This window comes from Manduca sexta, chromosome 15 (assembly GCF_014839805.1).
Source record: "Manduca sexta isolate Smith_Timp_Sample1 chromosome 15, JHU_Msex_v1.0, whole genome shotgun sequence".
Taxonomy (NCBI): domain Eukaryota; kingdom Metazoa; phylum Arthropoda; class Insecta; order Lepidoptera; family Sphingidae; genus Manduca; species Manduca sexta.
The window spans coordinates 8667451-8692682 of record NC_051129.1 but is presented as its reverse complement, the minus strand read 5'-3'; the positions used below and the strand labels follow the sequence as shown (position 1 = coordinate 8692682).

At 36.2% G+C, this 25232-nt stretch overlaps 3 protein-coding genes across 5 annotated transcripts; all 3 read left to right on the top strand.

The window, feature by feature from the left end:
• The first annotated feature begins 448 nt into the window (after window positions 1–448).
• LOC115444427 (splicing factor 3B subunit 3) lies at window positions 449–9266 on the top strand. Of its 3 annotated transcripts, XM_030170206.2 has the most exons (16): window positions 449–604; window positions 851–1097; window positions 1529–1894; window positions 2146–2620; window positions 3703–3860; window positions 3950–4126; window positions 4583–4890; window positions 5193–5348; window positions 5535–5719; window positions 5933–6099; window positions 6526–6730; window positions 6904–7043; window positions 7280–7506; window positions 7693–8143; window positions 8390–8664; window positions 9084–9224. In XM_030170206.2, exons 2-16 carry the CDS (start codon window positions 872–874, stop codon window positions 9222–9224), a joined length of 3657 nt encoding a protein of 1218 aa, XP_030026066.1. In that variant the 5' UTR covers window positions 449–604; window positions 851–871. The 3 variants fall into 3 exon arrangements, 2 of the variants coding, with proteins under 2 accessions (XP_030026066.1, XP_030026067.1); XM_030170207.2 differs by lacking the exon at window positions 449–604 and having other exon boundaries at window positions 872–1097; window positions 9084–9266; XR_003938727.2 differs by lacking the exons at window positions 5535–5719; window positions 5933–6099; window positions 6526–6730; ... (3 more) ...; window positions 8390–8664; window positions 9084–9224 and adding an exon at window positions 4412–4456 and having other exon boundaries at window positions 5193–5222.
• A 2348-nt stretch (window positions 9267–11614) lies between these two features.
• Window positions 11615–23283, top strand: LOC115444419 (myb-like protein X). The gene is given in 7 exon segments (XM_030170195.2): window positions 11615–12012; window positions 19792–20188; window positions 20308–20443; window positions 20610–20767; window positions 20849–21337; window positions 21339–23075; window positions 23162–23283. Coding segments are annotated over 6 exon segments (2343 nt in total). The 5' UTR covers window positions 11615–11945; the 3' UTR covers window positions 22435–23075; window positions 23162–23283.
• Window positions 23213–24278, top strand: LOC119189375. The gene is made up of 2 exons (XM_037438805.1): window positions 23213–23316; window positions 23847–24278. The coding sequence occupies exons 1-2, from the start codon at window positions 23232–23234 to the stop codon at window positions 24074–24076; spliced, it is 315 nt and encodes a 104-aa protein (XP_037294702.1). The 5' UTR covers window positions 23213–23231; the 3' UTR covers window positions 24077–24278.
• Window positions 24279–25232: the final 954 nt, after the last annotated feature.

The window sequence follows — 25232 nt, the reverse complement described above, 5'->3', positions numbered from 1 at the left end:
TTTTGGAAGTGCATTGGTGTAGTATGGCAAAGGCCATACTCATTATTTTCGCGAGTCAAATCTAATCAGCAAATTACACTTATTAGATTTTTCAGCCTTAGTTTAACTAATTGGAAAATTACAAACTAATGTTAATTGTACAAACTTTTGACAAATTTATAATCATCATCATCTTCAGTCTTTGTAGCTCCAATGCTGAAGTCCATAGGCCTCCCCATAAAACAATATTTTGGTTCCCTATGCTGCCATCTATAGGATTATATGAAAAACAATAAATGGTAACTAAAGACATCTATATGGTCAAATTGAAAATATACACTCAATCGTTAGTGACATCTATTGCTCAGTAGTAGTCACAAATATAATTTCTTTTTGATACTAGATGGCGCTAACTATGGATAAATATTTTTTTAGTCTGGTAATATTGACGTATAAAACTAACCGCTTCCTCAAAAATGCTCTCTTTTGATTGGTTAATCGTGCCGAAGCGCAATGGCGCATTTGCCATCCGCCATTTTGCCATTGATTGGATGGGAAAAGCTGGTGCCGGAACATAGAAATTCTATCAAGCCGCATCGCGGCTTCTACTGTGTAATATTGGAAGGTAAGCTTAAAGATGTATTGTTTGCATTACATTTCAAGTAATAATATTTTTATTTGCACTGGGTATCTCCACGATCGGCTAAAATGCCGATGGTGGTCGTTTTATCGGTGCTAGATCAACAAGCTCACCCATTCGAAAGCACAATTGTTTCTCTGTTTTCGTTAGTTACGAGCATTACAATTTTATCACATCATCAAATGACCTAATTTACTATCGATCAGATATTAAATTGTACTATTTTTACAGAACCGGGCTGACTCTTCCAAGATGTATCTGTACAATTTGACTCTACAAGGCTCAACAGCCATCACACATGCTGTACATGGAAACTTTTCTGGGACAAAACAGCAAGAAATCGTGATATCACGTGGCAAAATCTTAGAGCTACTTCGTCCAGATCCTAACACCGGCAAAGTGCACACCTTGATGAAAGTGGAGATATTCGGGATAATTAGATCTATGATGTCATTTCGACTCACAGGAGGCACGAAAGGTAAATAATAATTTGTAAATTACCACGTGGTCCACTCATATTTTGAATATAAGAACATCATGCGCACAGACAGGTTATCGTTAGTGCTCGTAAAGAATAATTTACCAAGAACCCGTTCATTTCTCTGCTTTATTAACAGGTAAATGCTGTAACTTATTCAAAGATAAACAATTACTTGTTTGATCATATATTTTAAAGAATTCATAAAACAAGAAAAGAACATTACAATTTCAAATGCATCATCTTGCTCCGTGTTTGTAAATTTAAATAAACATGGGATAACTAGATGCAAAGACTGAAACTCAAAACGTCGCTCCTTGCTTCCTCGTGGGGGTCGGGATGTACCGTTTTGGTATATTTATACACCAATTCATATTTTACAAGGATGGAAAGAGAACAACCTAATGATACTAATAAATTATTTTTTTTAGATTACATTGTAATTGGCTCTGATTCTGGACGCATTGTGATTTTGGAGTACATACCCAACAAAAATATTTTGGAAAAAGTTCATCAAGAGACTTTTGGGAAGTCGGGATGCAGGAGAATTGTGCCTGGTCAATATTTAGCTATAGATCCTAAAGGAAGAGCTGTTATGATTGGTGCCATAGAGAAACAGAAACTAGTATACATATTAAACAGAGATGCAGAGGCGAGATTGACTATTTCCTCTCCACTTGAAGCGCACAAGTCAAACACTTTAGTGTACCACATGGTGGGAGTTGATGTGGGATTTGAGAACCCCATGTTTGCCTGTTTGGAAATAGACTATGAGGAAGCAGATTCTGATCCAACAGGTAAGTTCTACAAAACTATTAATTAATGGGGTTATGAATTTTATTTTCTAAAATGGAAAATACTAAATTTGCAAGAATATTTTACTTTAACCAACTGTGAAACTTTTTTAATGATTAAGTATGAGGTCCGTGTTTCTTACTGACAGTGACGTCAAATCCTCTTTAATATGAAAATACATGTTCACAATTATTTTTATAACTATTTTCAATACTGTGTAATGTAATCTAGATATTTTTTTTAATTATAACAGGTGAAGCAGCACAAAAAACACAACAGACACTAACATTTTATGAGTTGGATTTGGGACTGAATCATGTTGTCAGAAAATATTCTGAGCCTTTGGAAGAACACGCTAATTTCTTAATCACAGTCCCAGGAGGCAATGATGGACCATCTGGTGTGCTAATTTGCTCTGAAAACTACCTCACATACAAAAATTTGGGAGACCAACATGACATCCGATGTCCTATACCAAGGCGGAGGAATGATCTTGATGACCCAGAGAGGGGAATGATCTTTGTATGTTCTGCCACACACAAAACCAAGTCAATGTTTTTCTTTTTGGCTCAAACTGAACAAGGAGACATATTTAAAATTACAATAGAGACTGATGAGGACATGGTGACTGAAATTAAATTAAAATATTTTGACACCGTCCCAGTTGCAACAGCCATGTGTGTGCTTAAAACTGGGTTTTTGTTTGTGGCCTGCGAATTTGGTAACCAGTGAGTATTAATTAAATCATACTAAAATAGATAACACTCAGGCTAAATAATTGTATTGTTAATTTTTAAAACCTCTACATTTGCTACATATGGTTCATCAAATATTATGTAAATATCCTTGGTTTGAAATATCTCCTTTAATATCATAACCATAATTTCTTAATATGCATGTGAGCCTTGTGGACTTGAATTGTTTCTAGTCCACTACGATTTTTACATGCTATAGAAGTAATCTCTGAACCAAGGTCCTCCCTTAATTATATGGGGGAGAGCACACTGATGAGAGATGTACATTCCAGTGGCGAAGCGTCCATACAAGCCGATTCCTACCGGGTTACCTTTTGTAAATTAATTAAAAATAATAAAAGAAAAACATAACAAATATAACTAGAGTAATAATAGTATACTCAAACAAGTCATTTTATACTTATTCAATTAAATCAATACTTCAACCATAACGGTACATAGTATCAATTCGTTAAATCGTAACTCGCGCGCAGTGCTCGCGCCTTGTAGTGTTCGAAGTGAACCCGGCCGCGCGTAGCTTCCCTCGCGATATTGTTGTCTCTTTCTCACGCAGCGCGGTGTCTTTGTCTAATCTTTTGGAAGTGACGTAAAAATACATGTGTGCGTGCGTGTCTGTGTACTTCAGGGTAACCCGAGAATTTGCGGCTTCATGTTGTCATTGGCGCGAATTTTTTTAATAATTTAGAATGTATTAATTAGTGTTTGTGTATAGTGTGCGTTATTAATATTTGTTGGACTGTTTTAGGTACCTATGTTCAAAATAATATGTGATTATTTTTAAAATTTAAAGTTTATACATGTTTATGTTAGAAGGAAATTATTAAGTATTACGATATTTTACTGATTTTATTTTTATTGTGAAATGCGTATTACATCTGTAGAAAAAAATATTTCGGGTTCCCTTTTGAAAATTTTCACCCTTCGCCACTGGTACATTCTCATTAAATAAATTTAACAATTGTATTTCTTTAATTTTGTAGCAAACATAGCTATTGATGATTTCAATCAATGTTTTAATCTTTGCAGTATTTATATTAATTGTGAATATTTTTCAGCTATCTGTATCAAATTGCCCACTTGGGTGATGAGGATGATGAGCCTGAGTTCAGTTCAGCCATGCCTTTGGAGGAGGGTGATACATTCTTCTTTGCACCCAGACCTCTGAGAAATTTAGTACTTGTTGATGAAATAGATTCACTTTCCCCTGTACTAGGTATAGTATAGTTCATAATAGAGTTTTCGTTTAACAATTGATATGTGTATGTTATTGATTGAATATTTACTCAATTTATTGTCTTACAGCATGTCATGTGGCAGATTTGGCCGGTGAAGATACACCTCAAGTATACCTAGCTTGTGGGCGTGGTTCCAGATCGTCAATACGAGCACTCAGACATGGTTTAGAAGTGGCTGAAATGGCTGTGTCGGAACTGCCTGGCTCACCAAATGCTGTGTGGACAGTCCGAAGGCATAAAGATGGTGAGTATTCTAATCAATTTTATATGATGATGAATGTAAAGTGTGGAAATATGTCTGCAATTATTTGTGAAGCATACAGGCAAATGAAAGTAAATTACCAAAGGAACAATATGAAACAATTTGTCTGCAAATGAAGATGGAGCATAATGATTAGACTTTTGGTCCGTGTTACTGAAAGACCGTGACGCTACAATAACCACTTATGAATGCTCCTTTTTATCAACAAATTACTAATAAAACCCTGGTTGTTTGCCAAACATAAACACCAGTGGTTTTTCTTTTCAGAATCTACTATTGGCTGATGTGAAGATGGTTCAACAAACACATAAGGTAGGCATCGCAGACTCCAATAACCAACACTGGAGGTTGCCGTCATGGGAAGACTGCTTGCATGCGAACACTAAACCTCAATTACTTGAATGAGATTTTAGCTTCGAGTTTTTCTTTTGGTTCCAGAGGAGTACGATTCGTACATCATAGTATCGTTCGTAAATGCCACACTAGTGCTCTCTATCGGCGAAACGGTCGAGGAAGTGACTGATTCTGGGTTTTTGGGCACAACCCCCACATTGAGCTGCCACGCTATGGGGAACGACGCGCTGGTGCAAGTATATCCCGACGGCATCAGACACATTCGCGCAGACAAGCGAGTCAACGAGTGGAAAGCGCCCGGCAAGAAGTCTATCGTCAAATGTGCAGTCAATCAAAGACAGGTCGTGATTGCACTCACTGGCGGCGAACTGGTTTATTTCGAAATGGATCCTGTAAGTTAATATTTTATATGTTTCAAGATTTTTACCGACGTGTTTGCGTGGCTTTGCTTTCGGGCGAGGCCACGTGAGAGTGGTGCGTAGCTGTCCCATACAGTGATGAGCCCACAACGTCGCAGAGCATACCATCCTCCCGCTTGCGGTAGAGGGCGGCACTCGGCATATTCCATAGCCTTGCTGGAGCCCATCGGGCTGTGAAGGCGGCAAAACCATGTCGTGGACATACTCATGTAATAAAGCAATATTCTACACAAAAAAAAATATTTCAAATTTCATAATAATTATAAATTTTTCAGACTGGTCAACTTAATGAATATACTGAGAGGAAAAAACTGTCTTCAGACGTGTCGTGCATGGCACTGGGATCGGTAGCGAGTGGCGAACAACGAGCGTGGTTTTTGGGCGTGGGCCTTAACGACAACACTGTCAGAATTATTTCATTAGATCCATCGGTAAGTCTTTCAAAATTATATTTCTTTATTATACATAAATTTCCATATGATGATAACAGGACACCACTGAATTATTGTGATTATAACAACCCAAACATGCGTTATTCGAATATTACTGATTAATCCTACTGTATAATATCAATTTCCCTTTAGATATATAAAATTAAAACTAGAACTTATTTTTAGGATTGTTTATCACCTCGTTCGATGCAAGCGTTGCCGGCCGGCGCCGAATCTCTGTGTATTGTGGAGCAACCATTCGAGTCGGGAACTAAATCTGCACTACATTTAAATATTGGACTTAGTAACGGCGTATTGTTGAGAACTACACTAGACTCTGTTAGTGGCGATTTGGCGGACACAAGAACAAGGTAATTTAATTTACAAAATAGTGACTAAATTATAAACATATTCTATATGAGATTTTTAATAGTAAAATATGTTACCAAAATGATGACAAAAACTACGCTCCTATTTCATCCGAATTCAATTGAAGATTACTTAACCAGATCTGACTAAACAAAAAAACAAGAATTTTATATACAACAAAAAAACAGGATTCACATATACTTTAACCTTTCCAGGTATTTGGGATCAAGACCAGTAAAGCTATTTAAAGTCCGTGTACAGGGGACTGAAGCTGTTCTCGCTGTCTCTTCGCGCACATGGCTTGGATACCACTACCAAAACCGTTTCCACCTCACGCCACTGTCTTATGAATGTTTAGAGTATGCAGCTGGTTTTAGCTCAGGTTGGTGCAAATCAATTCAGTTTTGCAGTATACATATGCAGTTACAACACACAACTTCAGTATAATTTTGTTACATGTCAAATAATAATTCACAATTTCATTATAACTATAGGCACATAATATTTTAAACATGAGGTTGAATTTGATTCTTTTTACAAAACCGACGTTTTTGCGTGGCTTTGCTTTCGGGCGAGACCACGTGAGAGTGGTGCGTAGCTGTCCTATACAGTGATGAACCCACAACGTCGCAGAGCATACCGTCCTCCCGCTTGCGGTAGAGGGCGGCACTCGGCATATTCCATAGCCTTGCTGGAGTCCATCGGGCCGTGAAGGCGGCAAAACCATGTCGTGGACAAACACGTCAATTCAATTGAATTTATTTGTTATTGTCTGCAAGTGTCTCATTACATATATCTTTGGTTACAGAGCAATGTACGGAGGGTATTGTGGCTATCTCGTCCAACACGCTGAGAATTTTGGCACTAGAAAAGTTGGGTGCTGTTTTCAATCAAACATATCTCCCATTAGATTACACGCCTAGAAAATTTGTTATCAACACTGACAACAACCACATCATTATTCTCGAAACTGACCACAACTCTTACACTGAGGAAATGAAGAAACAAAGAAGGTAATTACCTTTTTTAAATATTTATCTCCTTAGTTCTTGACTGTTATGATGATAAAAAGACACATTTCCTGAATTAATTGTGGATAATTCCTGCAGTACTGAATTTGTTATTATTATAAACCCTTTAAAAGTGTATAATAGCCAACTTTGTAACATAAACGTTTCTATAACAGAATACAAATGGCAAAGGAAATGCGTGAAGCGGCGGCAGACGGAGGACCAGAAGAACAACAGCTGGCAAATGAAATGGCGGACGCTTTCCTTTCTGATATACTCCCTGAAAATGTATTTTCTTCACCCAAAGCTGGTGCAGGTGTGTAAGAAATTGTAACATGTTATGTTTACTGCCATATTCTCTGGGCAAGAGCAGGACATGACAATGAGCATACTGACTCTAATCGGGTATGGCTAGATTATGCCCCAACGTTAATCCCAGATGACCTTGTACATGGTTCATTTGATTCAAGTATGGGAAACACCAAAATAAAACAATTCCTATATATACTTCTTTTTTATAACACTTATGACTAACATTTTGTTATTATTTAGGTATGTGGGCGTCGCAAATCAGAGTGGTAGACATGGGTATCGGCGGTGGGCAGCCTAACACGGTGTTCAAAGTGCCGCTGGAACAGAACGAAGCGGCGGTGTCTCTGTGTATCGTGCGCTGGGCTGCACACGCCGACCACGCGCTGCCACACCTCGTAGTCGGCGTCGCCAAGGACATGATACTGTCGCCACGCTCTTGCACTGAGGGCAGTCTACATGTATACAAAGTAAGCATCGTAAAGTTCAAAATTGATTACTACGAAACAAATTACCGATGATGTCAATTTTACGCTCCGTGTTTCATCTGAAAAACATTGAAGAACACTTAACCAGATCTGAGGTTTATAAGAATGTTAAATATACTCTATGTGTAAATATATTCTGTTTTTAATTGTGTAATAATATCTTTACAGATTTATGGCACCACAGGCAAACTAGAATTAGTCCACAAAACACCCATAGATGAGTACCCAGGCGCTCTAGCTGCATTTAACGGCAAGCTGCTTGCGGGAGTCGGTCGAATGTTGCGATTATACGACATCGGCAGGCGAAAATTACTACGCAAATGCGAAAACAGACACATTCCAAATCTTATTGCTGATGTTAAGACTGTTAGACAAAGAATATACGTATCAGACGTTCAAGAGTCAGTATTTTGCCTAAAGTACAAAAAGAGAGAAAACCAACTGATAATATTTGCAGATGACACTAATCCTAGATGGATCACAAATAGTTGTATATTAGATTACGATACTGTCGCAATGTCTGATAAGTTTGGTAATGTGGCTGTGATGAGACTCCCGCAGTCTGTTACTGATGATGTGGATGAAGACCCCACAGGCAACAAAGCTCTTTGGGACAGAGGTATGTATATTCATTCCTTATAAACCCCCACATGTTAAAGAAATTTTTAAGACCCTGTAATATTACAATATTTAGTAATTAACCATATTATACCTTGACGCAAATATTATTATTTTAAATGATGATACAATATTTTCACATGCTAGACTTATGAATAACCATGATTCTATTTCCTTATCTGATGAAATTATTTAAAAACTAATAAAATTTACAATATCGACTCACTAATTAAAACTTTTGCTTTAGGTCTTCTGAATGGTGCATCACAGAAAGGCGATATAGTAGTAAACTTCCATGTCGGTGAGACAGTGACGTCGCTACAGCGAGCCACGTTAATCCCTGGCGGTTCTGAAGCTCTATTGTACGCAACCGTCAGCGGATCGCTAGGAGTAATGCTGCCCTTCACGTCGAGGGAAGACCATGACTTTTTCCAGCACTTGGAGATGCATATGAGGAGCGAAAATTCTCCACTGTGCGGACGAGACCACCTTTCGTTTAGAAGTTACTACTACCCTGTAAAGGTATGCACACGCATATATTTCATCAATAGATTGTAATTTTCACAATGGTGTTATATTAATGTTGCACCAATAAATTGTAGAATTCATAGACAAGTAAATGTCGCATGATCGGCTATAATATTATGCATCCGACATTTTGTCAGCAGACTGCCTCCAAAGAGGCTGTGTGTGTTACATTGTCGGTAGAGCGAAGTCTGCTCGCGACGTCGCGGGTGGCAAACCGTTATGGCTGCGCCCGCGATGTCCGTTCCGATTGCGTTTCTGAGAGTCGGGCGCACTTGCTTCCCGTGCTCCTGTAGTATTTGAAACGAACACATTATAAATCAAAAAATTATATATAATATATATACCAAATTACATCGTACAATTAGACAAATTGTGTGATTTACAAATTGAACATTTTTTTCATTTTATTACAGAATGTGATAGACGGCGATTTGTGTGAACAGTTCAACTCTCTGGATCCCGCTAAACAAAAGGCAATTGCGGGAGATTTGGAGCGGACTCCTGCTGAGGTGTCCAAGAAACTAGAAGACATCAGAACAAGATACGCTTTCTAATCTAATAATACCAGTGAAATAATAAAGACATGGAGTTGGAACTATATTTGTTTTTTTTACACAAACCTTATCGCATCTTTTTTTAACTAAAATATTTTCTATTTATAATATTTCTGATCCCACATACTAACGAATAGAAACACCCCTGGTCCCTCAACATAACTATGAGATGCCCAGCCCTGTTATTTGTGCTAACTCCACTAGATTTTTTTAATTCATGAAGTCGCAGGCGCGGAGACGCCACGCCGATAAAGTTACTTCCCGAACAATCTGGCATTAAAGCAAGGTTTACTTGCGAAGAGTTCATCAAAACCTAAATATCTTAACTTAGGGTTCAAACACATAAACACGATACGACGTTTATAATATGTAAAAGCCCTTAGGAAAACTCCATTTTCGGGTTTTCTTTTTTCACAAATGAAGCACGGTGGCACAAACTATTTATTAAACAATATTCTCGTGACTCATTTGCATGAACTAATAAAGTACAAACAGTCGTATAGATTATTAGATATGCATGTAAGTACATACTTTCATTGGCAACAGGTCCGCCGTTATACTCTTTGTATATAAAGTGTAATAAATAAATAAAGTACACTTAGTAAATACAGTCAGATGTGGGGCACCCAACCACCACCTTTTTTAATTACTTAAATTTAAAAGATTTGAACGAAAGCAGCAGGTACATATCACGCGATTACCCTGAGAAGGTAAGCAGAAACCGTGAGTGCAATCAGGTTTCCATGAATTCACGAATGGTACGTACGTACGTACATATATGCGCTTGTCGCACAGGGCTTAGAAAACTAAGAATAAATCCATTCTATTACGACTTAAGACTCTCCAAGGTCAAAAACTTGCCATCCTGTAAATCAAATCAAGTATATGCACTGTCCTTTTGTCCATTGTTAGTTTGTCCTTTATTAAAAGGACATTGTCGCGGATGCCTATAAATCATGTGTTGTCCCCATATTCTCTTACATAGAAATGTACCTAAGGCGATAAGAAATTGGTGAGTAACTATATCACATAAAGAAATATATAAATATAGCTATATGGGGGAGCGAACGCGGGCCGGGGCAACCAACCGGAGCCCCGCGCTCTCATGTGGTACAAACTCAAAACGACAGTAGTAGCAGTTTTAGACCACTCGTGTGAACATAGGAAATAAGTTACCTATACTTACACATCCCTAATTTAGAAATACTATTTTTTCCCGCCCGCAGCGTAACATTATTAAAGAGTGATAAGACATCATATTATTATGGTTCTACTCGGACAGGGGTAGGTTGAGCACAGAAGCGCAACTAGTGCATTCACTTTTATCACGTGTAGGTATTCCGTCTCATGATGTGATCCAAACACAATAACCGCCACTGTCCTTTAATTTCAATTGCAAAGCTTATTTTATCCTATTTTAATCATTTTTTTATCCAAGTTATTCAATAGTATTTCAACTACTTCGACCGAAGTTATCGGGTTGTTTGGAACACGTTTATTATAGATATTTTTGTTATTTTGTATGAAAAACGAATAAATAGAAGCTTAAAAGACTAAGTACTGACCTACCTTCGCTTTTTACTCAGTGAATCATCATAATATTGGTCAGTTGCTGAAGCTAAACTCCAGTTTTCATATCGCACATAAGTAGTTATATTTTCTGAGAAACATGCTATAAAATTGCAATTATATTGTAAGACTAAAAACTAACTATAGATAGACACTATTGCGACTTCCAAAAATTGATCAAAAGTATTGTTTAAGTTACTACAGGGCGACCACCTAAGTATATTGAAATATATTTTCACGAATGATACTATCTGTCCAATGATTAAAGTAATAAAATGAGATATACGTAGCACATAAGCACGGAGATTTGACTAATTACTTAAAAGTTTCGAGGTCCCAACAATGCGATCAAGGCGCTTTATACTTAAAAAAATGTGTAATAATGTTTTTAAAGCCTTCATCATGCAACATGCCACATTGTAATGCACATAAATTGCTACAAGAATAGTTACAATTTATTTTCCTTGATAAATAAAGAAATAAGCAAGGTCGACTCGACTAACCATTTGTGTCCATCAACTTTTCTATGGGCGATTTTATACTAATACGAATGTATAGAGAAAACAGTCTCACTACTTAACGTTAATGAACTCATAAAAGCTTCAAGTGATGAGTGTCACTTCAGCTCGTAGCCTAAAATGCAAATAAGAAAAATGTCACAGAAACTTGCCAGCACGTGAAACAAACGTTACTATGACTACAATATCGACCGGCGGCTTTTCCGAGGCTGTTCCTCTGAAATTCTCATTCGCGTGACGGCCGCTGAAACAATAGGGGTTGAAAAAGTCTAGACATCAGATTACGTGCACACGACCCACCGGCCGCACCGCAATCCCGTTAGCGTAATTAACGTTACGTACCTACTCACTAGTTCATTTGTAGCTTACTATATAATTTTAAAATAAAAATTATTCATAATGAAAAGTGCCTGGTTCCCGTAGTAGAGATCCGGGCGGCAGTAGACGATAAGTACGTGCGCGAAACGAACCGAAACGTGCGCTCATTCGAGTCGCCGACAATGCACGAGTGTCCGTTTTTAAAAGCACTCCAGAGCACTCATTAGTCGGTGCACCGTAACTCCGATGCGGTTGGAAGAAACGCAACGCGTATGCAATACGGGGCATTAGAAAGTGTAATGTATAGTGTGGTGCGATGCTGTCGGTGAGCAAGCCGACGTCGTTAGTTGAACAGAAGAAGCAACAGTGGGCGCGGGAGAGAGGTGCGTAGCGAGTAGAGTGCTGCCTCGTGCTGTGTCCGCGCATATTTGTTTACCGCCTGGCTTGTTCGGTGTCCGCGCACTCTGCGGGTATGTTGGCTAGGTGCACAGATGCACCTGCACCGCGCGATCCACAAGATTTCGCCACAAAATCACGCGGTCTCTGGGATTTTCCTGTGCTTGTTGTGTCGTGCCTTTAAGGATTTTGTCTACGCTTAAATTATAGAGCACAAACGGTACGTAAATACATAATAATATCTCTATTTTATGGTATACGTCATTTATACAAAAGGACAAAAAAAATGTTTATACGTGGATTATTTATGTAATGCCTTTGCACTTTTTTATTTATGCTTATAATAACAGTTTAAATACAAAATACTTTAACTTTACTTGATAATAAAATATGGGCGTAATAAATATAGATCTAAGTTGGAATCTACGTCTACTGTGGATAGTGCCCATTATGTCTACACTAATACTATACACCAACAAAAAAGAAACTGCATTTCAGTATATACTTACCAACGTGGTACATAAAAATTCAATATAAGTAGAGAACAGATAGATTTCACCAATACACGAACACTGCTCAAAACTACCAAGTAGATACGAAATGGTAACAGATTTATGTATAATCATCACGCTAGCGTACCAAAGTAATTAAAAATCTCGGTCAGTGTTGTTCAGTAGTTTATACCTACATATTATATAGTGGGTGTTAAATAATAGCTGCGCTATATTAATGGGTAAGTACTTATAATAATAGTAAAAAAGAATACACTAATCAAATAATGTTTATGCTATTTACCAAAACTCATTTAACAGTCGTATCTATATCACTTGCAATTCAGATAATTGATAAAATTGTTAGAAGGAACTTACTTAAAATATTATGTTGGTAAAAAGAAGTATATACCGCTGTCTATGTCTAAAATCGAAGGCAACTAGTTAATCATAGTTATCAGTGGACCAACAAATTGGTCATCAAAAATCTCTTCACGTAGAAGAATCCGTTTAATAGTTGTAAATGGAAGAAATGTGAATGCAAATAAGGACATTATGGTAATGAATAAGTCAATTTCAATCTAGATCACTTACTAGGTAGCTTCACAATTCAATTAGGAAGTTGCTTTCTTTGTATATTTAACGAAGCCCAACATGTACTTACATACTTAGATAATTTATTTTATATATTGAGACTATTTTATAGAAACAAAATTCCTTTCAAAATGCTAGTGGTTTAAACTATGAGTAGGTACATTTAGATCTCAGACTACAAATAAAAGCGAACAGAGACGCCCTACTTTTAGCCGGCCATAAATAAAGCAGCGATAAACTAAATATTTAAACCATTGTAATAGGTACTGATGGAAAGGCCTCGTAGTAAATAGTACAAATTATAATAATATTTAAGTAATCAGAGAAGTACTTAAAAGAAACACTAATGTATGTAAAGTAACTATATAAATATAAAAGCTAAACATATATCTTAATCCACATTTTCTTCAAACACTGTGTGTTAGAGCAATTATATTATATAAGCAAAATAAATTACAGCACCTACTACCAGTATACAACATTTTCGAACTTTTCATCATTATTATATACTTACATACCCGTTTTGTCTATAAATGCAAAAATATTGTGTAACATTACGCTATGTATAAAATTTTTATTTTCGTCTCATTACGACCCGTTGCAACACAAGCGTAATTCATAACATCAATTCGGGCGTAAACTTGTTTCCGGTTGTTCAATAATGACAAACAAAATCAGTAGACACCAGAAAAAGCACAATAGATGAACAAAACGATTGTCCGTGTTGGACTGTCGGCAATAATCAATGAAATAGTTGACCTTCAAAGTTGCCATACAGGAACCAACGACCTTTGTCCTTAAGTGATTAAATTGAGTCCTTACCTATTGGGTAGAGTTCCTAGCCGGTTCTGCATTGTTAATGTTGAAATAAAAGTTAAAATAAGAATAATTTAAGGTAGAATTTCAGTTCAATGTAGACAAAAACACACACACGCTTGATGATTTAAATAGTAAACATTAGACCTTCATCAAAGGGTCTGTCCAAAAAATAATAAAAGAAGTCAGAGGCAGTTTAAAAATTACGGTTGGCAATACAGTGTGAAAATGCTAAAAAAATGAGGCAAAGTTAATAATTATCCAATATTAGTAGCATCCACGTCGAAAATAATTTTTATCTGAAAAATCTGGACTCTACAAAGATTACGTCTGACCTCTACTTTAACTTGTCCGGCAGTTACATTAAAGCACAGGTGTCAGATACCTATGTCTCAATAATCGCCAACACATAGGTGTAAAAGTACCGGCACTCAGATACATTATTTACGTCAATAATATTAGATTAAGTTCGAATTAGAAAAATCAAGAACAAAGTTTAGAACTCTATATAATATTTACATTCAAGATTGACGAAAAAACTATGTCCGTGCTATTTTCAATCATTTTAATACAATATTAGGTACAGTCAGCAACAGAAGTCCTTGAACATAATTTGTTTCCAATATTTCTTAATCATTATCAATTACCATAAGTTACTGATTAATTTAAATACAAAACAACTTGACATAATTGAACTACAAAAGTAGCTGAACGCCGTCAAACCATTCACCGCTAAACATTACTAGCAATTTTTATGATCTGTAATAAATACAAATGTGGCTGAAATTAGCAAATTCTTTGTTTTATATACAAGCTTTTTTTCCAACAGTCCAGAATATCAATTAAATTGTTATTTTATAACATACTAGCTTTGGCTCGCTACTCAGCCTGCGTGAAAAAAAATTTCAAGGACTAAAGTATTGCTTTATATTGACCCGGGATAGAAAGTAGCGTATAGCGCTGTAATGTAGCTTCCTATTAGTGAAATATTTTCAAAATCGGTTAAGCAGTTCCTGAGTTTAGCGCATTCAAACAATCAAACTCTTCAGGTTTATATAATAGTATATATTGAAGTTAATAACCAGAATCATAGATTTTTAATTATGGACAAAACATCATAATATTTTAGTAAGTAATATTATAAGATTAATAGGAATAGGTTAGTTACATTTTAAACATACTATTTTATAGAGCACTGGCCGGTTTAAGGAACAAATGTGTAAATTCAAAATTATTATGGCAGTATTATAGATTCTCTTCGAAGGATTCAACGTAAACGTCAGTTTCTTTTTCATATTTTTTCAGCCAATCCTTTACTTTGGTATCCATATTGAAATGATAACCTTAATCTGTACTCTTCTTTGGTAAGTGATTTATGGTCCGTTTCAATGTTCAGGTGTTTTGTAAATTAGTATTTGTTCATCGACTTTTGTTGCTGATCGTACCACAAACATATCAGCAATTTTTTTTCTTCCTTCCTGTTCGTAACTCCTTTTTATGTAGGATCGGCGCAACATAAATGGAGTTTAAAGTAATGAAGCACTGCAGAAAATATTTGGCTAAATTTTTACGACTGGTATTGTGACGATGGTATTGTGTTGGCTTAACCCAAGTTAAGGCCTGGGAATCGAAATTAAACCTTCCGGTCCACAAGAAGCGCTGACTTAACCTAACTTTTACTAATTTCAAAAATGTGCTAACTTACTCACTTTTAAATATCTATAATGTACTTGGATAGGTATAGGATTCCGAATAACCTCTATGGCAAAAACAAGATATCCGTTAACAATTTATATTTCCAGCATAATAACACGAATTATTTTGAATATTTAATATAAATTAGTAGTAAATAGGCAAGTTATCGCAGCGTTAAATAATAAAGTAAAACATTCACTAGTTAATGCAGTCAGTCTGCGCACGAGAGCGTGACCGGACGCAAACAAAATAATTCCATTATTAACTTCACTCACAGTTGTTTTTCATTTATTTTCCGTTATTCAACTTTTTAACCAGAAATCTTTCTCTAAAATTTATTTCTTCCTGCGCGATAGACGAATATTTGTCACTAAATTTTAAATACGTAGTTTCATACGATCTATTCAAAACTCATAATGGAATAATTTTTGTTGAGACTTTTTCTCTAGATAATATTCTTGCCTTGTAGTTTATTAAAACTTATAAGCTCTCTCAGGTTAAATTATCGAAATATGCTTGGTTGCTATGTGAAGATTTATCTCTCTAATAAAGCTTACCTATAGTTATATAGTATATAGTTATAGCTTATAGCGTTATCTATCACTGAGACGTCATTGTTACTTTAGCCATAACTACCACTCAGTTACCTAATGGGAGTTGGGACGTGTTTTATTGAATTTATTAATGACTAGCTATTACCGCGCGTAACAAAGTTTTTCCAGGATTAATGTTGTCCCGGGATAAATAAAAAAAAATTAAATCGGTCCAGTAGTTGTAGCCATTAGATCCTTCACCCTACAAACAAGCTCACTTGAAAGAGGAAATCTTTATAATATCAGTATACAGGACGGAGAGTATTCCTTTTACCCTTACACCTTAAGAAATATGAAGACTTGCCTAGTTAACAATGAAAAATATCTAGTAATCTTAAAAAGGCTTGCTTGGGCTCCCTCTAGGATTTAAGTAGCTCTCATGGTTATAATTTCATCTCATCTAATCAGCCTATAACTGTCCACTGCTGAACATAAGCCTCCCCTAGAGCGCGCCACGTTGTTCGGTCCTCCGCTCTCCTCATCCAGCGTCCACCGGCGATTCTGCGAATATCGTCGGACCAGCGGTTCGGAGGTCGTCCTACGCTACGAGACGCGGTCTCCACTCTAGGACTCGTCTGCTCCAGCGGCCATCGGTCCAGACAGATATGGTCAGCCCACTTCAGCTGGCTTATTCTCCGAGCGATGTCCGTTACTTTGGTTCTCTCACGGATAACCTCATTTCTGATTTTATCCGCGAGAGAGACACCTAGCATAGCTCGTTCCATCGCCCGCTGCGCGACCTTGAATTTGTGGACTAGCCCCACCGTCAGTGTCCACGTCTGGGCATTATAATTTACAAAAATATATATCCCTGAAGAGATTAACAGTATTGAAAAGATTGATTAAAACTACTATTTATAGTAAAGCCAAGGTATAAAATGGAAAAGCTAACACATTTTTTTTTCATAATGGTAACTTACATTGGCAAATGATAATAAAAAAGAAAAACTAATGTAATAATTAATATCATCGCTTTATAAACTATCTTAGACTTTAACGTGGCCGAAGCTGAGTGCCGATATTAAATAAAATTCTAATCAATACCAATCGTAATCGATCCGTCATTTATGAATGAATTATTCAGAGTGTGACTAACTAACGCACAATGAGCCACAATCACGTCTGCTTTCAACAAATTTAAATATTCCTTTCAGCCGCCTGAAATCTTGGCTGAGTATACAAATACAATTGTTGCTGATTAAATTGGCGTAACAAGTGTCCCAGCCATTTAGATTTTATGAGCAAGCTGCAATGCGTATCATTCCGGAAATTGTTAAAAAATATATTTATTATCAAAAATAATAAAATTCAATTTTATAATAAGTAGCTCACTTTCTCGTCCAAAGAAACTTTCGTATATTAGTAGGTACTCTTTGAATTATAATATAACATAGTTTTCTGTTTAAAAACTTTTATTAGGTATCAGTAAGTATATAAAAAATTTCCTTCAATTTCTTTGATATCATTTCTACTTTCAGTATTTGTCAATTGTGTGCGTAGGTGCTGTGTACGTAATTTAAATAGTAAGCGAATGCTTGAACGAAAATCATTTGCATTTACACTGACCCTTAATTTAACGCTAGTGAGCATAAAATGAAAGGTAGGTAAGTACAATTTCATATACGCACCGCTGTCATACCACTATACGCCATTATGCTGTACTTACTCCTAAGCCTAAAAACATTCACTGAGCCTAAAGTAAACGGCAAAAACAGGTACGGATGCTACCTGTCCCTACTATGGAACTCTACGTTCCTACTTTATCAATTTGAAGTAAATATATAAAGTTGTTTTTATTTCATGATTTCTTAGGTATACGGAAATGTTATGCATCAAAATAAAATTATTTTCCGGGTTTTACCGCGATTTTTTTTCATTAATTTTCTCCCGACTTTTCCAAGACTGCAACCTTCATGTTCACAAGGCAGATTAAAGCATAGATTGTCCGTAAAGTCAACTTTACAATATCTACTTACAATTAAGTTAAATTCTTCGTAACGTCGCAAAAATATAAAAAATACAGCGGTTTATCCGAGAACTAATTTTATTTCGATACTTTGTTAAATAGATGATTAACTTGAACGAATTAAATGAGAGTTTTAGCTATCTATGGATATCAAACAATAGTGCCCACCTTCATTGCATGTAGAGTTTATAAATAATACGTTACCACAATTTTAAAAGTAAATAATACTAGTTGTTAACTTAAATAATACTAGCAAACTGCTACACATACTTACACTAACATAGCGTGTAAGCCAGCCTTTATGAATTTCATGTGCCTAATTCATAACATGGCATGAACATTGAACATACTATCTGCGTTACACAAGACAATTCTACATTTACGTAATAAAAGTATTTAGTGGACGGAACAAAACCATTTCATCTAAAAAATGTAATGCATGTTAAAACTCAGTATTCAGTAAGCGCATAACACTTTCACTTTTACGTGACTACGATATCTCCCACAGGAATTTAATAATGGATCATAATTCTCTACAGACTGGCTTTGTTATTAACTAAGTGTAATGTGTATGTCCACATCTTAAAAACCCGATTTCATTTCATAGAGAATTATGTTGTTACGTCGCGTCGAGGACATACATAATGGGGTGTTATTAATTATGTATAGACTCCACTTATGTATTCTTAAATTAATTTCAAGGACTTAAGTCTATGTACCCCGTAAGTCGTCATTCGCCAGTATGATGAAGGACAGCAGAGTCTTACACTAGAAATCTTCGGAACTCCGCCACGCTACTCTACAGATGATTTCTCTATAGATATCTATAAAGCACGAACATATTAAGATAATTATATCTTACTGTAAAGTTAGGTTAGAAGCATAGATATACTTAACTATGCTGGGCTAAAAATAGACGGTAAAAACCACTTACCCTCCAAATAAACCAACTTTCGAAAAACGCTCCTCTATAAGAGTGTATTTAAAAATATTATTTTAATTATAATCTATCCATCTATCCGTATAGATCTATATATGTAGGTACCACATATATAGATCTGTACAGATATAAAATAATATTTTTTTGGGTATGCAAGATATAAATTTTACATCGATAAGCCCAATGACCATTCAAAGCCATGCCTGTATCGAGGTCATTATGTAGGAGGGTTAACAGGACAAATTATAAAATGAAAATAAAATAGGAATATGAAAGAAAAAAAAAAACAGATTTTAAAATTATATAATCTAATGCGCTTTCATTTCTGTCACGAACAAATATGTTTATCTATATTGAACAACACCACCAATATACGAACTTAAACGCTGAAAAATATTTTTCCTTAAATGAAAAACTAATGACAAGCTATAAAAAAACGCACCCCCGTCAATAACTATCGGCATCCCCTACATGCGATATTGATAAAACTTGAAAACCCTTTACATACCTATGAAGGGGAATTTTGTATTTTTTCACGAAAAGAATGAATTGTTAATACGCCACAGGTTGCAGCCATGGAAGGTAGTGTGTTAGTGAATAAAATATTACTCTGTTATCATGTTTTGTTGGACATAAAAATCTCACAAAATATTTTTCCATACGAATTTCAGAGGAGATGTCTCATCTTTACCTACCATGGAATACCGGGGAACGCTATACAAATCGTTTGCAAGTGCGCAACCAATTCGCCAGCACTCTCGAACTGCACAAACAATCATCTTACGACTATCAGGAACCAAATCAACGCCAAAGAAGTCCAAGTTTACCGCCGATACATCATATAGAAGGAGAAAGACCGGTTATAAAAGAAGATAGAAGGTCTAATGTCGTGAATCGCAATATTCCAAGTGCCAAGAGATTCGCATTTTACGATGAAGATTGCGAGGGAGACACATCTGGTTATGGCAGCGAGACCCTCAACAATATGAACCGCAATCGCAAAGATTATGTGCAAGATGAAAATCGGAACGTTATTGCTGCATGGCACCAAGAGACTACTGATAACAGGTAAAGCGAATGAAATGAATATGCTACTTATTGTAAGCTTATTATGAGTGAATGAGAACATCGTACTCTGATTTATAAAATCAAATTTAATTTATAATGTTATTATTATTACTTTATAGGTTGACGACGACTGAAATTCCCACATCAGGCCGAAGCCCGCGCGCAGCCGAAGAGGGCCGTCTAAGATGGGGTGATCGCGGAGTTGCCACTGGGCGACTGTGGGAACCCACAGCACCCAATGCTAGATTACCCCAGGTACATTTACCTTAATACATGTTTATGCATATATAAATCAAACTCGAAAATAATAATTTAACAAAACCTATATTTATACATAGATAAATACTACGTGTAGTATACTTCAAAGGTCGAATGTGCATATGTGTATCTTATTTACATACTTAATTCATTTTATTCAAAGATGCCGAATCAAAGAAAAGGTACTCCCTCTTGGGTAGAGCGGGGTTTAAACATGATTGAAAATTCTTCAGAACTTCTAGTCATAGACCAAAGAAGCTCGAGTAATAGTACTGGACTCGACTGCGACAGGATGTCATGTAATGGCTGTGATGAAGGAAGGTATGTAGTGATATAAAATTACAAATTTAACACTAATGTTTAATAACAATCCAATATATTATTGTTGTTATTATTTTACAGAACATTTCTTAGAGGACAAAATGTTCCTTTAGAGCCAGAAATTAAAGCCCAACGCGAAAGCAAACGTATAAAAGCACTTGAATTGCAGTCAGCAATATTGAATCAACTAGAAGACAGAGAAAAACGTCGCCTCGAAGAAAGGGAAAGGAAACTGAAAGAAGAGAGATTAGAAGAATTAAGGATACAACGACAACAAGAAGAAGACAGGCTGAGATTGGAAGCAGAGAAAAGACGGCATGAAGAAAAACAACTTCTAGAACAGAGAAAGCTAGAAACATTAAAGAAAGCGCTCGAAGACGCGGAGAGAAAGGCTAAACAAGACAAAGAGAAAAGGTTTACTTGTTTGAAAAAATCGTTGAAAGCAAATGTAGATGAAGATGCGAAAGAAAACATAGAGGAAAATATACCAGCTGAAGTCGTACGAAATATTGATCCTGCAAGTCCTACTAAGACAAACAGAACATATGATGTTCATTCTGCGAAAAGCATAAAAAGAAAGTTCATCTCACCAAACAACTGAATTTAATTCACCAAGATCTATGGGAACAGGGAATTTAAATTTATTTATTCACAGTATTCCTCCTTTAGCCATTGCTGAGCGGCAATTTAATCTTGTACCCATTGGAATTAATAGCAACGGCGAAATAATCAACGGGCACACTAACGGAATTCAGTTAGCGGTTATAGTTCCTCAAAATGCACTTGGAAATTTATACGGTGTATCATTAAACAATGGCAACGATTCACAAGACATGCGTAAAGTTGTAACACCCACTAACTCATATCGTACTGTTAAAATGATAGATGTAGCCACACAAACCGATATAAGTATTTTTAAACGAACTACAGATAAAATAGTAGAGACAGAAGACATTGAGAGTAATGTTGAAAAAGATTATTCAAATATTGATGAAAATGCGCCACAAGATAGTCAACACAGCACCCTAAAAAAAGATAGACGTTTCCGATCTGAAGAAAGATATAAAAAAGACTTGGAAAATCGTCCTAAATGGGGCGTTAACCGTCCCGCTGCTCAGTACAAAAAACAGAGTGAAAAAGATCCATTTTACAGTCAAAAAAGAAAAATGCGACAAAAATATAGACCGCAAGCGAGACAATATTTATCACAATCTAGTGAGGATAGTCGTTCTCCCAGCCCACTAACTCGTTCTGAAAAATTTACAGAAACCGGAATGAAACATCGCAATTCATTAAGTCAGTCGTATTGGAGAAGCAAAAGATCTAGTCAAGATGTATCCAAAAGTAATACTGTGCCGGAATCTATCAGTAATATACAGGCTGAATTTAACCACATAGGACAAATAACAACTACTGAATTAACAGAAAACAAAAAGTCTCCAAAGATGTCTCCAACAAAAAGAATAACTTTATCACAAAAATTTATTAATGACAAATACGGCAATAGAAAATTATGGATAGAAGATATTAACGAAAGAAATGCCAAATCAAACATGTTTGATACAGAAAACCGAAAAAAAATAATTGACCAACTTAACATTGCCAAAAGAGATTACATAGAAAAACACGAGGATCAAGAAAACTTTGCCATAAAAACAAAGTTTTAAGCCAATAAAGAATGTAGTTCTAACAAGTTTTATAGCTAGTCGTGCAATACACTTAGAGTATGAAATTAGGTTACTTTCGAGATTGTTATCGATTCAACCGTTTCTAAGAAATAGGGCAACGTAATGTTGGATCGATAGCATTGAGTTAGTTGACTTCACGTGTGTTTCCTTATATACGTTATGTCTAAATTAATTGATGATTTATTTGATAAAAAGAAAGATGAGGCTCCTATGTTGGATTTATCCAAAACAGTGATAAATACCGCGGAGGAGTACAGAGCAGTTCTAGATAAAGTGCCAGACTTCAAAACTCGACCAGAAAAGGTAAACGCAACTTAAATGTTTGATTGACATTACGCACTAGTGGTCTTTTACTTCCGAATTCATTAGGTACGAAGCGAAGACATAAAAATAAAGGACAAAAAAGAAGATCAGAAAACTAGAACTCCTCGTAAAGAAGTTAAAGCTTATGAAAAATTAGGAACGCGGGGATATGAAGAGAAACATTTCACGTACATGGATCCAATCCCTGCGGAAATGAGAGGTTTGAAATTCGAAGAGTTGTGCGCTGTACCCATAGAGTGGCGTATGCTGACGTCCATCAGACCAAAGTCTAAATTAGACGAAGAATATTTTAACAGGTGCATTCATAGGTTTTTAAACCATTAATTCACAGTAGTATAATATACTAAAGAATATTGTAACAAATATTTTAAATGATTAACAGGTTAGTTGAACTGAGAAAATCTGAATTGAAAACCAAAGCGCGTGACAAAAGGGAATATGCTAAAAATAATATGATAAGGAAAACAAAAAATCGCTCAGGAGTTACTGAAACTAGAATTGTGTCGTGTGCTGAATGCGGAGAAGAATATTGCAATGGTGAGTGATTAGAGTTTTTTCAAAACACTATAATAGGTCAGTAGTAGACCTGAATTGTATTTACATAGAGCTTATTTTCGCCATATCTTGGTAAGTAACAAAACCAATATTTATGACATATTAGTTTTGTGATTACGTTTCATATGAGACTCATCATATATTTTTAAATCGAATTTAACTGAAATGCGGGCTCAATCGAGCTAATTCCATTGCGCCAAATCCCTGCTTTTCTAAAATAACAGTCTCGAACTTTAGACAGCTTAAATGCAAGGATTAGAAGGATTAACGCAATGAGATACCGCGGTCATGCAAATATCAAACGCTACTTCACATAAACTGTTGATAGAATACAGTGTTGCTTTTCCGTCGTAGGCAATTACGAGGTAATAATGTTACTCCAGATTTCTAGATTTTTGCCCACCTAACCTATTGCGGTTATTAAAGAGTATTACTTTATGAGGGTGCACGGGTACAATGTGATTAACTGTACACTGTGACCAACTATAATATTATTTATCTATTCTGTACAGGCAAAATGTGCGTCATAACAAATTACGATATGTTCGCTCGACTAAAAGTGGAAGTGGAGACAAAGACATCACGCACACAAGCCACATTGCCCCAGGGAGCGAGCAAGCTGCGCCGCATGCGCCGGCGCGTGCGTCGCAAGCCGCGCAGCAAGAGTGCCGCACCCGCCGCCCTCGCCGCACGGAAACCACACGGCAACAAATCGGGAGCTAGAAGTGATTCAGAATTGTAATATATTTTGAGGAATAAGGACAGATACAAAACTTAAAATCATTTAGTTTTGCAAATTGAAGGCCTGATAAATTTTCCTATTGATTAAATTAAAATTGAGCTACAAACAAGCAAAATAGGAAACATCATAGACTACAGTCACACACACACACAACATCACGCATTTTATCCCCGAAGGGGTATGCAGAGGCGCAACCATGGCACCCACTTTTCGCCAAGTGTGTTCCGTCCCATGATGTGATAGGGGGCGAGCCTATCGCCATATCGGGCACAAATTCCAGACTCCGGGCTGATACTGAGCAGAAAAACCCAAATATAACTTTGCCCGACCCGGGATTCGAACCCAGGACCTCAGAGCGCTGCCGTACCGCGCATGCAGTACAACTACGCCACCGAGGCAGTCAACTGAAATAAATAGGTTAGGCACAGGGGCGTAGCTACCGTCGTATCAGCCGTATCAGTGATACTGGGTCTCCGAGCTTAGGGGCCCCTCTTAGCCCATACCTACGTTAAACTAAACAGGAACCCAAAAGTTTACGTTGCCCTGAAGGACCCCTAACAAATTTTAGACATAGTGCCCATCTATGGCAAACTATGCAGTAGCAACTAGTAAGTTAAGCATGTAATATTTTGAACTACCAAAATATATCGCAGTAACCTAAAAAGAGAGATAAGGACATTTTATACGAATTAAAAAATAATTTTGTATAATAAACCAGATGCTTTTCCCTAATTATTACGTGTTCTTTGTCACTTTTGGCATTACAAATTAATAATAAAACTTTTTTTCGGATTTTGTTCTGTTTTTGTCGAACCAAATATACAAAATTAAAATAATTAGATAATGGAACACTTATATTTCGCACGACCAACACCTAGTCCGCCCCCTGACCATATTTAAAACGTCGCCTTGTATCTTTATTCATTCATTAAACAAAACTGCAACAAAATCCGCAATAATTCGTTTTATTAACATTCAAATAACGTTAACTAACTGTAATTGTTGTCATATTAAAGATATAAAAAAAAAATTGAAGTCCTGTTGCTAACATCTACCGATATCAATATACCTACGCAATTTTAAATTTAAAATATCGACTGAGCCATAGTTCCTAGAATATCTTATAAATTACCTGTATTGCTGTTTGCCATTCTCG

What these genes read in the sequence shown, in the direction of transcription:
- LOC115444427 (XM_030170207.2), top strand. Translation starts at nt 872, where the DNA reads ATGTATCTGTACAATTTGACTCTACAAGGCTCAACAGCCATCACACAT. An exon ending in AGTCCGAAGGCATAAAGATG is followed by an intron (nt 4,127 to 4,582) that starts GTGAGTATTCTA and finishes TTTTGGTTCCAG; the next exon opens with AGGAGTACGATTCGTACATC. An exon ending in CAAAGCTCTTTGGGACAGAG is followed by an intron (nt 8,144 to 8,389) that starts GTATGTATATTC and finishes CTTTTGCTTTAG; the next exon opens with GTCTTCTGAATGGTGCATCA.
- LOC119189375 (XM_037438805.1), top strand. Translation starts at nt 23,232, where the DNA reads ATGATAAGGAAAACAAAAAATCGCTCAGGAGTTACTGAAACTAGAATT. An exon ending in CGGAGAAGAATATTGCAATG is followed by an intron (nt 23,317 to 23,846) that starts GTGAGTGATTAG and finishes TATTCTGTACAG; the next exon opens with GCAAAATGTGCGTCATAACA.